The sequence below is a fragment of the Ruditapes philippinarum genome, unplaced genomic scaffold, assembly GCF_026571515.1.
Source record: "Ruditapes philippinarum isolate M1 unplaced genomic scaffold, ASM2657151v2 ctg6103_1_1_1_1, whole genome shotgun sequence".
In the NCBI taxonomy this organism is placed as follows: domain Eukaryota; kingdom Metazoa; phylum Mollusca; class Bivalvia; order Venerida; family Veneridae; genus Ruditapes; species Ruditapes philippinarum.
In genome coordinates this window covers 89,528-107,091 of record NW_026859570.1, presented here as the reverse complement: position 1 = coordinate 107,091, position 17,564 = coordinate 89,528, and the positions used below count along the sequence as shown (strand labels likewise).

At 30.9% G+C, this 17,564-nt stretch overlaps 1 protein-coding gene across 1 annotated transcript in view; it reads right to left on the bottom strand.

Moving 5' to 3' along the window:
- Positions 1–17,564, bottom strand: part of LOC132757081 (peripheral plasma membrane protein CASK-like) — a 102,995-nt gene that overhangs the window by 423 nt on the left and 85,008 nt on the right. Inside the window, exons 5-11 of the mRNA XM_060748262.1 lie at positions 16,935–17,110; positions 15,709–15,765; positions 11,717–11,892; positions 9,893–10,015; positions 8,900–8,980; positions 7,571–7,667; positions 5,465–5,586 (exon numbers count right to left, since the gene is read on the bottom strand). Coding sequence (XP_060604245.1) covers positions 5,465–5,586; positions 7,571–7,667; positions 8,900–8,980; positions 9,893–10,015; positions 11,717–11,892; positions 15,709–15,765; positions 16,935–17,110 — 832 coding nt within the window. The remainder of the gene's footprint in view (positions 1–5,464; positions 5,587–7,570; positions 7,668–8,899; positions 8,981–9,892; positions 10,016–11,716; positions 11,893–15,708; positions 15,766–16,934; positions 17,111–17,564) is intronic.

The window sequence follows — 17,564 nt, the reverse complement described above, 5'->3', positions numbered from 1 at the left end:
ATGCATCTTTTGGCACAAAGAGCTGGTATATTTCTCCTCTCAAAATATAATAATAAAAAAATCACAGTTTTGTTTGGAAAAAGCAACACCCTTTCTTGGAGATTCATTACTAGTTCACAACATGTTGACAGGTGTTATAACAGACTAATCTTAGTTTTACAGTAGCAAAGTCAATTATTTAGTAACAATTTTCCAGGCCAGAGATATTTAGAATTTCAATTATACATGAAACCATCTGTATTGTAATTTTACAAACAAACTGGTTTCAAGTTTCAGAAAACTAAAACCTTTCCTCTTATTGTTTTAATTTTAAAGTAATTTATGTCATTTTTCTAATAACAATATACAAGCAAACCTGTATGATGAAACTTCTCAAGAAAAACACAAAGAACCTTATATAAAACGACTATCACGTTTTAAACCTTTTGTAAATTAAGGACCCTTTGTTTAAGGACACTTTGTTTAAGGACCCTTTGTTTAAGGACTCATATTGTCAAAGGACTAGCACATTTGAAACCTTTTGTCTAAGTACTATCATATTTGTAACTTTTTTTCTAATGACCATCAGAGTTAAAACCTTTTGTCTAAGGAGTATCATATTTGAAACCTTTTGGTATAAGGAATATAATATTTGAAACCTTTTGTCTAAGGAATATAATATTTGAAACCTTTTGCAAAGGAATATAATAACTGAAACCTTTTGTCTAAGGAATATAATATTTGAAACCCTTGTCTAAAGATTACAATATTTGAAACCTTTTGTCTAAGGAATTATATATTTGAATTGAAACCTTCTGCAGGGTTAGGGTTAGGATATTCTAAGGAATATCGTATCTGAACCCTTTGACAAAGGACTAACAATTCTGAACCCTTTGACAAAAGACTAACAAATCTGAACCCTTTGACAAAGGACTAACAAATCTAAAATATTTTGTCTAAGGAATATCATATATCATATAAACATTTGACTTAAGACTATAATATTCAAAACCAACTTTCATATAAAGACAATAATATTCTTTACAAACTTTTAACACTGTAAAATCAGAATGTGAAATCTAAAGTTTCTATTAATCTGGCCTTACAATCAATATCATGAAACTATCTGCAAAAGCAATAAAAAAAGTTCCAACTCATTAGAATAGAGACAGCTGCAGTCAGTTGTATCCTATAACACTCATAAATGTAATTAAAATGTGCAAAAAGAAAGTTCCCCCAATCATATCTACATACTCTCAAAGTCAGCACCTAGCTCAACTGCTTGTAGTGAAGTGTCAAAAATGCTTGAACCTGTTCAACTATATTACATGTATTTTTTATAATACTGAATGTTTATAACATCGCTTTTCATTGGATAACCGGGACGTTTATATAGTTTTTATATACATGGCAACTGTCAATTTATCAAGAAATCTCGGTGTGTTTTTTTTCTCTAAAAGAAGATGTATGCTGTATTATAAATTCGTTATAAAGATTTCTGACAGGTTATATGACTGTATATAAATGGTTGTTTGCAATATAACCCTCACCTTTCCAAACAACAGTTTATATAGGGCCATATAACCTGTCAAAAATCTTTATAACTAATAATATATAATTATGTCTGTTTGTCATTAGCTTTTGGGATATATTTGTCTGTATATAACTTTAAAGCTGCAATTTTTGTTGTAAAAACAATTCTGTGTTGTTACAAACTATATATTACAGTAATTTTTATCATAAATAATGTTTTATACCTTATAATAATATATAATGTATCACATCCACATCATGTTATAAAAACTCATTAAATTATGTACCAATTTATTCAAATAACTTCAAATTTTCATAGATTTATGTATATTTGTTTTCTTAACTTTATATAAATATAAATTCTGAACATCATGAGAAACTTTAAACAAAACAAAAAACACCTGTCTTTCAGAATAATCTTATAATCTTGTAAATCTTATATTTAAGAATGTAAGTTACTGTAAAATGAAACAAAATTGACATAAATATGATTATTTTTATACCACTACGATGGTTTACTTTTAACAGGCTTCTGTATCCAATCTTAGTCCCATATACCAAATATTTGGGGTTTTTTCTTGATTTTTTCGAGGTATTTTATGGAATAGTCCAAGGGAGACAACTACTATAATTTTACTTTCAGTACAGCAGGAGTAATTCCCCTTGTATAAAATTTTAGATGATAACTTATCTTGGTAGGAAACTCTCACTATTAAGTGTCTTAGTACAAACCTGCTGTAGCCGGTTTGGTCTACAGTACACGGGCTGTTCCGGGAGTCGAACCACTAGGTGAACTTTGTGTTTATATCTTCTAAACACTTTCTGCATACTTCCAGAATTAGTAACAACATGTATGATAGTATTAATGCAACTAAAGTCATGAAAATTTAGCTACTTTCTTTTTCTTTTAACATCAATAAACAAATAAATTCATGTTGTTGCATTCTTAAATGATTTATTTTTTTATACAATTTTTTAGCACTTTTTTTGCCACAAAATTCCAGTATCACATGTAACAATACACCTGTAAAAACACCTGAATATTTTAATATTGTATGAAATAAGTTAATAACAACTTATTTTCTAAATTCCTTTTTTTCTGCCATGTATATTTTCATCGATATTTAACCAGTCTTAACCCTTTTTTAAAAAAATAAATCTGTCAGTATGAAATGCAACAAGATTTATTCATTATAACTGAGTAACTATATCAAAGTTGTTACAAAGAAGTTCATGTTTCCTGCACATTGGTGTAACTTCCTTCCTTATACTCACACCAACTTTTACTTCAAGTTAAACAACAAATAAAATATTATATCCACATCATAATTATGTTCACTATACAATCTTTAAACGAATCACAAAAACTTTTTTTCATTGTCAATGACTTTCACATCCCACATAAGAAAAACAGAACTCTTTCTTTTATATAATGTTTCTCATAAACTTAACAATTTCACATCATAATTAAAAAAAAAAAATAATAATAAATAAACATTATGACAAATAGAATCATCCATATCATATTATCATGTTTTTCAAACAAAACAATATGGAAATAAATTTTTTTTTAAATATATGATTTCAATGAAAATATGAAGTTGTTAAATTTATATGAAATAACGTTACCAAAATTTTTTTCTATTTTTCATAATGCTTTTTGAAAAACATGATAAATGATATAGATGAGCATCTTTTAAATTCAGCTACGTTAGATCAGATCCTCTACAAGTTTCTTACACAAATGTTTAAATACATGTACCTCCCCCCCCATCCATACCTCTATTATCTTTCTTTCCAGCCACATTATAAATATTTATCTAATATCTTAATATTTATCTTATATCTATAAAAAATGAAGAATAAAAAAGGTGAGGCAAAATGGAATAGGTAAGACTCATGTTTTAAGTCCCAAACAACCCCAAAGTTCCAAAATAAATTGTTCTTTTTTGTTTTTTTTGCCATTAAATCATTTCTGATACTGACCTGAACTTCTCCATACATGAGTAATCTTTGAAAGCGTTTTCTCACTTATAATCATTCTTTTTTAGGTATTAAATTTGAAATTATCTTCTTTTTTTTTCCTTTGGGGTCTTTTAAATGTAAAAATTTCCTTTGAGGGTCTTTTATAAACAATCATAATAATTTTGTAGAATTTACATAACTGAAATGAATGTTCCATTTCTGGGTTTTTGATAATCTTTCTCTAAGGTGTGGAAGTAATAGAATTGTGTATGTTTATAACTTCCACACCTTAGTGAAAGATTATCAAAAACAAATATTAACCTAGCCTTTTTCCTCCAAAACAGATATTACTATTTATCTTATCTTTATAGAAAATATGTAAAAATAGTAAACACTGTCTCTAGCAGGTAAGGCTCCCACGTTTACAATTTTTTGTAAACGTTTACACGATTGCTAAGAACCGAAACGATACCCTTTAAACGGTGGTACCTCTATGTACTATATGCACCATATATATATATATGTCGCCAAATGATGACTTACTTTTTATCTTTAATACATGTACAAATAAAGAATGTCCAGGGCTTATCACAATTGAGTCAGCACATATTTTCTGTATTGTATCTTCATTTTTTACCAAAAAAGTATTATGTCACGAGCAATTTTTGCACGGAAATGCTGTGTGTAGGGTTGTACACGTCCTTTTTTCTTTTTTTTTTACTTTGGAATAGACCACTAGAATTGATAAAATCAATGATAATAGGCAATGATTAAGAAAGTTTGTAAGACAATATGTTCATTTCGATTAAACGGTAGAAAATATCGTAAACGTTTACGAATGAAAATCGAAACGAAACCGTTTAAACGTGTAATCGTGGGTAAACTAGCAGGTAAACCTTAAGTAAAGAAATGCGTATAATACGCCTTTAACTTTGTTGGCATCATTTTATATAAATGACACTGCATGCAGAGAGTTTATAACCTCTTCATTGATATACTTTTATAATCTTTTTAAAATGGCAGGTGTTAAATAAATTCTATCTTTTTAATGTGGGCTATCCATTACATGATGAAAATGTGAGAATAATAAATTTGATAATCTATTCATTATCATACCCCTATTTGGTTGACTTTTTTTCATTCAAAACTGGTTTGTATTTGACTTATCATATTTACAATAAATATTTTCAGATCTGTCATATCACATCATGATTTGTTTTGTTGGTTTTTAAGTCACACCAACACTTTAATGATTATATGGCAAATTTAAAGTTTTACTAATGGAGGAAAATCTAAGATACTGTTCCATGCATTTTATGAGGCTAAAGTGTGTGCTTGTGTCGAACTACCGACATTCTGGTAGCCAGCTGGATAGTTTTCTCTCATAATAAGAATCCACAGTTTATGGTGGGATTCAAACCCATGGTGGTGATAGGCATGTGATTTAAGTCACAAACCTAATTACCAGAGTATTCCAATGGAAAACTTTATTGTATAATTTATAAAATGAAAAGTCAAGATTGGCTGTAACACCACCTTATTTGGTATATTGCAGGTTTGTCATATGAATTTTCCTTGGATAATTCCGATGTTTAATCTATAAACTATAATCTATATAAACCGCTACTATAAATTTATATATAAACAGTTGTTTGCTTATATAACCCTTAACTACCCGCTTTGGTCATATAAGCTTCAAACAATTTATATAATCTATATTTTGTGCATGTTTAGAATTGATTAACCTAGCAACCGGAATAATTACGATATTACGATGTTATCTATATACACCGCTACTACGAATTCATATATAGTTATTTGCTCATATAACACATAACTTCCCACTTTGGTCATATATGCTTCAAACAATGTATACTGGGTCATATAACAGGCTTAAACTCTATATATTTAATATAATACAAGTTTTGACATATTCAAAACTAAGCATATAAAGCAAGGTAAACACGTCAATACAAATGGTACTTACATTCAGCAGGTTGTGAAGTTTGGTATCTTCCAGCACTTCCTCGAGAAACTCGCCTTCTCCGCTCGTACAGTCAACAAGACACGTTATCTCTTCTAGAGAATCCAGAACCTGGGACACTGCTCCTTACAAAACGGAGAAAAAAACAAATGCATATCTTAAATCATGTGCATGCAAAACTAGGCTAGTATATGTATATATATAGGTAGGGTATAATATAGGTAGGTTATTATAGTTTTAATATTTCCTTGTTAGTTTCATGCAAGCTTATATAAATCATGAGTAATTTTAGTTATTTGGATAATTACGGTAGAATATTTTTTCCTAGTAGTGATTCTTCATTAATCTGATGATATACTTGGACATGGAAACCTTTTTAAAGAACAAATTCAGTGGGTTTTTTTCACCCATTAATGGAAGAAATGTAAGCAATGTAAGGGAGACAATCATGTATTAATTGAATCAAACTCAATTACACAGTTACAGTTCTTGTCTGCATCATCTGTCACATTTGAGAGTGCTTGTTTCCATTTTAATAGTTCTTGAAATTTTGGTAAGTTAATCCTTAACGAACATCTCTTATTTTTAAATACATCTAAGTTTGAGTTTTAAAGATTCATTGTTTTAAGAAACTATTTTTTTATATTTTAACCTAAAAGGTCTTGTAAAGTAAGTTCAAAATTAAAGTCTTAACAACTGTAAATTACACCAGTAAATGAGATTTCTTTGAACTACTTGAGGCAGAAAAATCAGTCGTCTAATGTTAGGTAATTTGCGTGATTTTCTTCCATTACAAAATGTCAGCTTGAAGGCGTTACTTTCAACTCACAAGATTTTCAGTTAAAGGACTTTGACCTGTCTCTTAATTAAAGTGACATAATGCTCATTTTATTATTGTCAAGTTGAGCTGAGAATTGAATATATATTACAAAAGATTCACTGTTACAATGGATAATAATTATAGAACCAACAACTTTCCCTTAGCTAGATGGATAGCATTCCCTGTTGGGATTTGAACCCACAGTGGTGATGGGCAAGTGGTTTCACGTCAATGACCTTAACCACTCGGCCACGGATGCCCCTTTTGGTTTACACTTTGTAAAAAGCTTTAACCTGTAGCTGCTGGCAATAACAGATTGTTCAACTAAATGTTTGATTTTCAGTCAGTAAATATTTTTGTACAATTTCCCTTAAAATGATGAATAGTCTTGCCAAGTATGATGAAGACATCTTTTAAAGATATCTGTATTTTTTGGGAAGGGATTAGCAAGTTGAGGAACATAGATTTGAACTAGAATTGAGTAATTTTAAAGTTTCAAATTTCAAACTCATACCAAACATGAGAAAATGGAGAGTTACCCCCCTTGTTTAACTTATTGAAGTAGCAGAAGGACCTGCTCCTTTTTCAGCAATATATTGTGTTAATATTCATTATTGCATGTAAATTGTGTTTGTGCAAAATGTTTGTAATAAAATAATGTTTAAACTTAGTAGGAAAACTATAAAATTGTGACTATGAAGTCAATTCTAAAGACAGTAAACCTTAATGTAATTTAATGCCACAAATTGCCTTAAGCTGTTCTATTCTAAAATTAACTTAAGTCTTATATTGAATTACAAAGTTTTTGCCAATTATAAATTTAGATCACTATAAACATTTCTTTGTTTGTTTGTTATTGGGTAATCAACAAGTTTTCTACATATTGAGTCTATAAAATGTGATACTTAGGATTTCTTATGACATTTCCATTCGCATTATAAAAACAAATATTATTTTGGTTGTTATGTTAAGCTTGGATTCATGCACTGTTGAGATGTTAGAAATTTAATAGATTTGCATGCCCATGCTCAATAATATAATTATATACTGCATATTTTGTCTCTCAGTTACCTTATATAGCTTAATGGCATAATTTTATTGTAAAGTCAAATGGAAGTTAATCAAGTACAAGAAGAAGCCTAGTAGAACCACCTACCTACATGGTAAAATTACCAACTAGTATTATTTTTACATGTGACAGATGGTAAAATACCAACCAGTATGTCACCGATATTTGACACATGTTAAAATTTACCAGCCAATATATTACAGATGGTAAAATTACCAACCAGTGCTAGTTATATCCTCTTCATTAAGTTCGGGATGTGGTGGATCATTGTAGAAACCTGTCCACTTCGTACTTGATACTGCTGCCATTATAGCACCCTGTAAAACAGTAATGTATGATTTACTTCCCTTTGTTTCAATACCACCATTTACTGTATGATTTACTTCCCTTTGTTTCAATACCACCATTACTCTTGTCAGCTTTCTTTAAATACAGATCTAGGCAGTGAATAAAGAGTTGTCTGATAATTTATTTTGGTAATGAATGCATATATTTTGTGTTGCTTTTTTCTGCTAGGAAACAGTGGATAATCTAGTGGTAAAGTCCCAACATAAAGGCCCCAGCTCTGTTGTCAAACAGAGTATTGGACAGAAGGTAAAGCCTGTTAATATCCCCTGGAGAACATTGTCCTTTCCCATACATGTGAACTCTCCCACTTTAAACGGGAGACTCCCACTTTCTGCAGCCATATTTTCAAAGATTTTTCTTAAAAAAGGGGGTATTTTCACAAATAAAAGAAATCTCACTCTTTTTGATGTCTGGATTCTTTTCTTTGTTTATCTCAAATTCTAAAATCTCCCTTTTTTGAAGAAAAATCTCCCCCTTGATCATCAAAAAAAGTTCACATGTATGCTTTCCATGGGCTGGGCTTATAATTGACTTTTGCATGATCCTCGGACTGATAACTGAAATATCACAGCCTGAAATATCATAGCCTATTCCACCAAAATAAAGCCAGGCCAGCCTGAATATCACAATATTGCATGGCCCTGCATATAGTTTGATGTGACATCCTTTGGGTTATACAATAAACAAACATAGCGTAAAGATGCTCTAAATATTAGCGTTATACTCTTACAGTGTCCATGTAAAATGACTCTTTTCTACTGTAAAAAGTTTTTAATTTTAGATCTATATGATAAATAGAATATTAATTTTTTGTCTTTAGTAAATTTATTGATATTGTTGAATAAATTAATATTATGCTCGCCAGAGGCTCCCACAACAACAGTTTTATTCAACTTGTTAAACCTATACTCATTCAATATCCTCCATGTCTTGCACATTGCTTGGTTTATATGATTTTGAGGCTGAAACCCCCCAAACAATAAATGGAAAGGCCCAAAATTAAGGCAGGGCAAGTTCATTTCAATTAAACAAGGTAAATGGTTTAGCAAACAGAAAATAGATAGACACGGAATCCTTCTAAACACCCTATTCTCGTCCCTATCAACATTTCTAGATAAAACTAATTTGTTACCAATATAGAACAATGGAGAATAAACAAAATCATAATCAAATCAATGTCTAAAGCTAAGATGTTACAAACCTTTAATTTTCTTCTTGCGTTAAATTTCTTCAGTTCTTCCACAGTTTCTGTCAAATGACTTTTAGATATTTTAGATCTCTCCTATATGAAAGTAAAGCAAAATTTCATACAAGATTGCAACGTTATTTTATCCGGTGAACATATTATATCCTTATTTACATGAACAAATCATATTAAGATAAAACAATTATTATAATTATTATTCTCATACAATGAGCTGTTCAATTTATAACACAAGGAAAGTGTTTCTTACAAAACAACTATATAATGAAATATGTACATGTAAAATATACTTGAACTTTATAAAGGAAGTTTGCCTCACATCTTTTAAAAGATAATGATTGTTAATTGTGCATAACTATATGTCCAGGCAGAGATTTATATACAAGACTGTATCTCACAAAAAAATAACCAAGCTTTAATCAACAGATCTTCTATTTTACTTTTTACATTTCTTCATAATAAGACAAAAGATGAAAGTGCTTGGCTCATATTCTAGCCAAAAAACTTAGTCTTTACGGAATTTAACTTAAGATCATTTGTACCGTAAGTTATAAACTTATAGACAAACACTCAAATCCTTTCTTAGAATCAATCTGTGTAGCAAGCAATTCAGTGTTTCTTACTAAATAAATAAACAAACCAATAGCTAGCCCTGACAGGGTTTGAACCCTATAGCCATAGCCAGCGATCTATAGATTACTAGTCCGATGTGTTAACCACTTGTTAATGCCACTCAACCATGCAATCCAAGTTGTTCAAACCAATATTTTATAAATAAAACTTTACTATTACCCAAGTAAATATATTGGCAATGGCACCAAAACAAATAACTGATAATTATAGGCTATCAAAGAGCTAATGTAAGATTGAAATACAGTTTAGACACAACCATTAAGATTTTTTTATCAATAATTAGCTCCCTTTAAACTTAATAGTTACCTCCCTTTAAAAATACAAAATTACTTCCCTTTTCCACAATAAGTGACCTACCTTGATCCATGGATGAGCAAGTGCCTCTTCAATAGTTATTCTTTGTTCAGCATCAACCTCCAACATTCTTGACACAAGATCTTTGGCTTCTGGAGAAATTGTTATCCATTGTTTTTCCCGCATCTGAAGTAAGTTCAAAATTACATTCCATCAAGAAGGAAACACTGGGAACTTAAAAATATTTTCAAGAAATAAAATCTTTGTAACATATTACTTTCATCATAGGATCTAAATTGTTTACTACATGATTTCATTAAATGATATCAGAACATTTTGTATGTTTAGCTATGACCTGGATTTTCAATGATCATTTTATAGTCAGTTACTTCCCTTGCAGAAGAAGTCACCATTTGTCAATAAATACCCCTATCTTGTTGTCCAAATTACATCAACTTTTATTTAATGACTCTGTCATGCTTTGAAGTAAGAAATGCCTGTTTAAATACTTAGTTCTTTTTTTTTACATAGACTTTTTTTTCAAATCTGTAAACAGGAAAGAGTCTGGTATGAAATGAATGATAGAAGAGTGACAAAATGTTTGTTCCATTGTGGTGTAAGGGAAACCTTAAATCTGTCCATATATTTCAGTCATATTTTTACCTTGCAAATCAAACAATTATCAAGAATTCATCACTTTTTATAAGCAGTATTCTAAATATTAAATTTTCTTGGTCAAATATCATGTATGTAAACCTGCAGCATATATACATATATTTAATTTTTCAAAAAATGGATGTAGGAAACAAAAATTACTAGAAATGTATCTCAGAAAACTATTACAGCCATAAAATTGTACATATTTGTTATGTTTGACAGCTATTTTTGTAACTGTCAATGTCAATAAAATGTCACATCCTCAGTTTCCTAAATTTATGGCCTATATACAAGCTGTATAGTGAAACTGAGTGAAATCCTATCAATTTGGTAATTTTAGCATTGATTTCCCCGTGGAATATTCAAATCATTAGAGATAATTCTAATTATCATTACTGTGTCTGTCTAATGGGTATTGGGTAATCTAGTTAGTTTCAAAATATTCACTTCAGGAGCCTTTTATAATGAGCAAAAACAGGAAGTGTCTTAAGTAGTCTAAAAATGATAAAGCTAATTGTGTAAATATTCTTGTAATTTATCATTCTGTTCAATGACAACTCATTGAAAAGTCACTGAAGATTTAAAACAAGACCGTGACCATACATGATATTTCCCTGTACAAAACAATAAATTTTTTACTGATATTTTTCCAGTACAAAACAATGATTTTTTACCGTACAAGACAATGATTTTTTAACTGATATTTTTCCTGTACAAAACAATGATTTTTTTACCGATATTTTCCCTGTATAAGACAATGATTTTTTTACCGATATTTTCCCTGTATAAGACAATGATTTTTTTACCAATATTTTCCCTGTATAAGACAATGACTTTTTTTACCGATATTTTCCCTGTATAAGACAATGACTTTTTTTACCGATATTTTCCCTGTATAAGACAATGACTTTTTTTACCGATATTTTCCCTGTATAAGACAATGACTTTTTTTACCGATATTTTCCCTGTATAAGACAATGAATTTTTTACCGTTATTTTCCCTGTATAAGACAATGAATTTTTACCGTTATTTTCTTGTACAAGACAATGAGTTTTTAAAGATATTTTCCCTGTAATAAGAAACGAGTTTTACTGATATTTTCCCTGCGCAAGACAATAACTTTTTACCAAAATATTCCCTGTACAAGACAAGCATCCAACACAATATTTTTCCCGAACAAGACAAGCACCTTTTATGATATTTCCCTAGTTACAAGATAAAAATCTTACATGATATTTCCCCTGTACAATGAGATCTGCAAGACGTTCTTTTGTTCCCATAAATGGGGGATACCCACACAGCAGTATAAACAACATAATTCCACAGCCCCATACATCCACTGGCTTCCCATAGGGTTCCCGCTTCACAACTTCAGGGGCCATAAACTGTGGTGTACCTATACGACCTGGAAATACAAGGAAAAGCATAAATTACTTTGAAATTATTCTATATTATTCATGAATGTTGCACAGTGAAAAATATATGGTCTGACCAAATGACAAAACAAGAAGTGCTACCGCCTAGAAGGATCCATGCTCCACTTTTTCTCATCTTGACCATCTATTCAAAAATGCAAAAATAACAGTCAATGTTAAAGTTTTCGGACAACAACAGAAACAGATGACATGACATCTAGCAATAGCTCGATGTAGCAATTATAAGCTCGAATATTTTCTTTCAAAAAAAAAGTTGAGCTAAAAATGAAATGCTACAATAATATGAGATGATATCAGATACTTTAACAAATAAAGTCACACAACTTCAATGGATTTTAAAACAGGTCATTAAAATCAAACTATGAAAAGATTATTTATGCTCTATAGAACATTATTATTGGCAAAACATATTCAACATATTCAGATACAGTAATGAGAGATGATAATATAGATGTGTTTAAAATATGTTTTAATTTATATGACAAATTTCATTTTTTTTGTTTGTTTGTTTGGCTTTACATGACCACAACACAGTATAGGTCATATGGCAATTTTCCAGCATTACTGATGACGGTAGACCGCAGGTGCTCCTCTGTACATTATTTCAGGCACAAGTAGGCAACCGAGTAGAACCACCGTGGTTCCATGAACAAATCTAATTCAGTTTAAACTTGTTTCAACAAGAATAGAATCCTGCACAAGGCATGGAAGTAAAATATTTTATGTAGACATTAATAGTTGCACAGGTTTGTGATGAATAATATTTTATAGCATATCTTAATGGTTAAATATTGTATGATGCTATAAATAAACACATTTTCTTGTACTATCTGGTGAAGAATCTGTTCTTTCTAGTATAAAACAGACATTATAAATATGTCATAACAAGAGCTGTCATACAGACAGTATGCTCAGTTAGTCTATTTTAAATAGCGACACAAAAGCCTTGCAGGATTAACCCTTTCCCTTATGAGCATATTGTGAAAAATGGCCGTTTTCACTGAAAAGCCTCCTGTTACAAGTTCCAACTGCTATGAAACTATGAAAAATGCTTCAATACTAATCAAACTTGGCACAAATGTTGACTGGACCATTGCCTTTGTAACCACATGCTCAGTCTTAAATTTCCTGTTACCATGGCAACTAGGAGACATCTCAAAATTGCCAAAAATCACTATTTTGCCTCGATTTTTTTCCATCAAAATTTATTTCAAAGTGCTGCAACTTCTCAAGGGATTGAGATAGAGTCAAAGGCTTTTCAGCGTTGGTTACACGTTACCTTATGATTGACCTGGAGTCATTTTTAGCCTCTCACAAGTCCAAAATTTTCTTGGCGATGAGGGGGACTCCGCTACCCTTCAAACCCCCCAAACAGAAGGGGGCACATCTGGGGGGGGGGGGGTCGAAAGTGCGTTGTTTCGCGTATATATGAGGTAAAGGGTTAAGAAAGGTAATATTTCAGTTTAAATTTATAATGACCTTATAAGACAGGAAGGTTCAAATGAATATTTTCAGTGGTTTATAGTTTCATTAAGTTTTACAACACTCATGACACCAGAATGTATAGGATAACTTTAAATAGATGAGCTAAAATGTAATTATTTTCTTAATGAACAGCCCCATAGCAGCTACAAATATTTACAAGATAAAAAAAATTAACAGTCTCTTAAAATACAACTCTCTAATTGATTAAACAGTAAAAGTGGCCATGAAAGTAGAATGAAATATTCCAAAAACGCTTAAATAATTGATTGTTAATTAACTACAATAATAAGACAGTTAATTAAACTTCCAATGTATAGTCAAAACTCAGTCTAATACATTCCTAATGAAACTACCGTAGTCATGTACAGTAAACCCTTTAAATGACTCGTACATTGAAACCTTAGAATATAAATCATATAGATTGTAAAATAAACTTTCCATGTACTTTCATAATAATTATAATTGTTTCTGAGAACAAAAGCTATAATATAAAAAGTCTGTATTCTATTCTATGTCAGATATTGTTGTCTAATTTATTAAATATAACTAGCATGTACATATTCTTTGCTGAGACTGTAATCAACTCTTTACAAATGATCCTCTGCTTGATAATAGAACAAGGGCCTGTATAATGTAGTATTTTCTAGGTGCAAAAAGGGCCATGATTCTGTCAAACACCATGTAAGAGTTACGGAACTTCTTCTTAAGTGACCTTCTATTATGCTCTCAAAAAATTATGTCAAGTTTCAATCCAAATCCTTTCATGATTTTTGAAATACAATGTACCAACCGTGCAAAAACTTAACCAAAGGGTGATGCCAACGCCAGGGTGAGTACAATATCTCTGCCTATTCTTCACAAAGTCATGCTAAAAACTTGTTAAATCTGATACAGTTATAAAACAATTGACAATCAGTCCATGTTTTACAATGTCTGTAAATTGAAGAAGAATAATACAATCAATCGGCTTATAAAGCATTTTAGCTACAAATATAAAAGAACTAAATGGTTTACGTAGATTGTTTCCTGTCATTTTAGAAACATTTAAAACACATATTGACTTCTAATGATTCTAAAAAAAAGTCTGGTCAATGTATAGCAAAGATTGCTTTAAATCTATGACAAGTTTTATTTACTTACTTGAAAAAAAACACACTTTATTCTTCAATACATATCATATAAAATAAACAATAAATAAAAAAAGAAATTTTCCAAGCACAACAGAAAAGTTTTGTTAGTTCCTTCAGCCACATGCAAAAGAAAATCACCAAATTGTTAGAAAGAATTCCTACATATCTTTGAAAGTTCATGCAAATGTCTGAACACATACAGAGATGGTTTTCCCATGGAACTAATTCTTCTTCATTTTTGCTATTTTCTGATCCAGCGAAAGTAGAAGCCATTCCTAAGATATTATTCCTTATGGCTAACATCCTCCTAATGCTCCACCCCCACCCAACATACCCCCCAAAAAACCTGTCCCAGTCCAATGTTTCTGCATTTATTACAATAGACTGGTTCCCACTAACCTGCATGCTGAATGAAGTGTTTCCAAAATTTATCTATAAATTACACTAACTAGCTTTCAATTAATATGGTTATCAAACAAGCATTCTTCTAAGAATATGTTATAAAGCAAAATATCAAAGCTTTTGAAGCCATTGTCAAACTGTTTCCCAAGTCAATAAATATAAGCATTGCGTAAATATAAAAGCTAAATTTCATCACCTTACCATATGACTATAGTAACAGCATATAAATAAGAAAGCTGAAAGATTTGGCCTAATGTTGATATCATTTTAACCTGCTTATTATTAATAATTTCTTAAATGAACATTAATTTTAACCTGTGGCTTTCTGAAGGGGAAAATATAGCATGATCAATTTAGAAAAGTGGGGTGGGGGACCTGGAATTAAAATTCCGACAACTGAGAATGAAATTACCCACACATTTTATAAAACTTTCAATTTCAATTCAATTTAACATGCATGGTACACAGACAGCTTTCTGTCTAAAAGCTGGAAGTTAAGTCTTGATTCTGGGGAAGAATGTGCACAGGGCATTTCAGGGGAAAATATAGCATTTTTAGGGGGGAAATATACCTATTTTGGGCTAGGGGAAACCGCGTTTAATTGGCTGTAAAATATAGGAAAATATATCACTATAAAGGTCTGGTCTACAGGGAGAGGTTTTGCATTGACCCCTTGAAATTGTTTAGTGTTAAGGTTTTTTCTAAAGCATTTCTATGAATAAAATGTTAGACAATTTTTTGCAGCAGTCTATGTGTAGCAAGCCTTACCAACACGATCTTCACGTAATTCCAACCAAAGGTCAAGGTTATGGTTGATGACTACATCTGTAACACAGTCATGCATTCTACATCATTCTACATCACATTTCTACATCACAGTTTCATATCAAAATTTAACATAACAACAATTCTACATCAAAATTCTACATCATAATTGAAAATAATAATTCTACAACACAATTTTAAACGTAAATAATCTACATAAAAAATTCAGCCTCGCAATTTTGTATCATTCTACAAGATTAACAGAGCATATCCTAAACTCTTTTATTTTGGGTTTAATAAGTCGTACCAACACAATATAGGTCATATAGCGACTTTCGAGTTTTACTGGTGGAGGAAGACCTCAGATGCCCCTCTGTACATTATTTCAGGACAAACAGGCACCTTAGCTAGCTGGATTACTCTATCACACATAGAATCTAATGACGCTGGTGTGGCTCGAACTAGTACAGTGGTGCAAGGCAAGTGGTATGAAGCCAACAACCATAGCCACACGGCCACAGACGCCCTTTCCTTAAGCTCTGATAGGATTTAAACATCAAATCAAAATGTACTTATAATGAAACCCAAGAATTTAATACCCTACTAGTCAGACTTAGATGGTAAGCAATCATGATCTGCAGGCCTGTCAATAAAATCACAATCACAGAGGTAAAGGAAAGATGGGACATTTAAACTGACTTAACGTTTTACCATATTTCTAATAAAGAACAATTAAAGGAGTGTCAGTATGTAAAGCAGTCCCTTATCCATATGTAATATTATGACACTAACACTGTTCATGCATGACTATAAAATAAACCATGCTTTCATCAACAGGAAGACATTTTACAGTCTCATGACATGGAATACAATAACACAATATTAAGAAAAGATTTGAGGCATGACTTCCAACTTTGCAGTTTATTTAAATATTTTAAACATTATGTAATCAGAAAATTACAATCCGTCACAAATTCTAACATTTGATTGGCTCTTTTATTGTTTAAAGTCTTGTAGCAAACCAATTATAAATTTACATTTTGTAGACCAGTCCAAGTAATTTTATATAGACTGGGCAAAGTAATTTTTCTACGTTCAAGTAATTTCATATATTTTGTAGACCAGTCCAAATAATTTTGTATATAATTATTGTAGACTGTTCGTGGTAATTTTATAACTTTTGTAGACAGGTCAAAGGAATTTTATAATTTTCTACAAGGTAAACTCACCTCCAGAAATCTGTCCACCCTCTGGAAGTTGTACAGCAACACCAAACCCTCCTATTTTCACAGGGGCGGAGTTTTCTGTAGAAGCTAGTAAGACACAATGTGGTTTCAAATCCCTGTGGATGATTCCATTTGCATGACAATATCGCAGGGCTTCCAAAATCTGTCTCATATAGTGGCTGGAACACATGAACAAAAATAGAGAACTATGTTTGTTTGTTTTTTTAAATAAATTAAACATACTTTATAGCAAATATGGATGAAAATCAATTTATTAAGATGGCTTACCTTAAATATGATATAATATTGGTATAACTCTAAAGTGAAAAACTTTTAATAAGGAGTTTCTGGTCCATGGACAAACCCAGAAAATCTGAGCATCCAAAATTTTGTTTCAATGAGCAACCATTGAAGTTACAAATACAAAGCCTGATTGGCAGTATGGTCATGTGGTTAAAGCCTCAGAATAGCAATCTAAGGATCACTGGCCATGTGGGCTCAAACTCCATCAGAGGCAAGCTGTTGTTTTCTTGGGCAAGAAACTTTACACTCATACACTAAGTACTGGTTACTTAGCTTTTAGCTTCCTTAACACATTTAAACTGGAATACATTTTGTATAAAGTAAATAAAA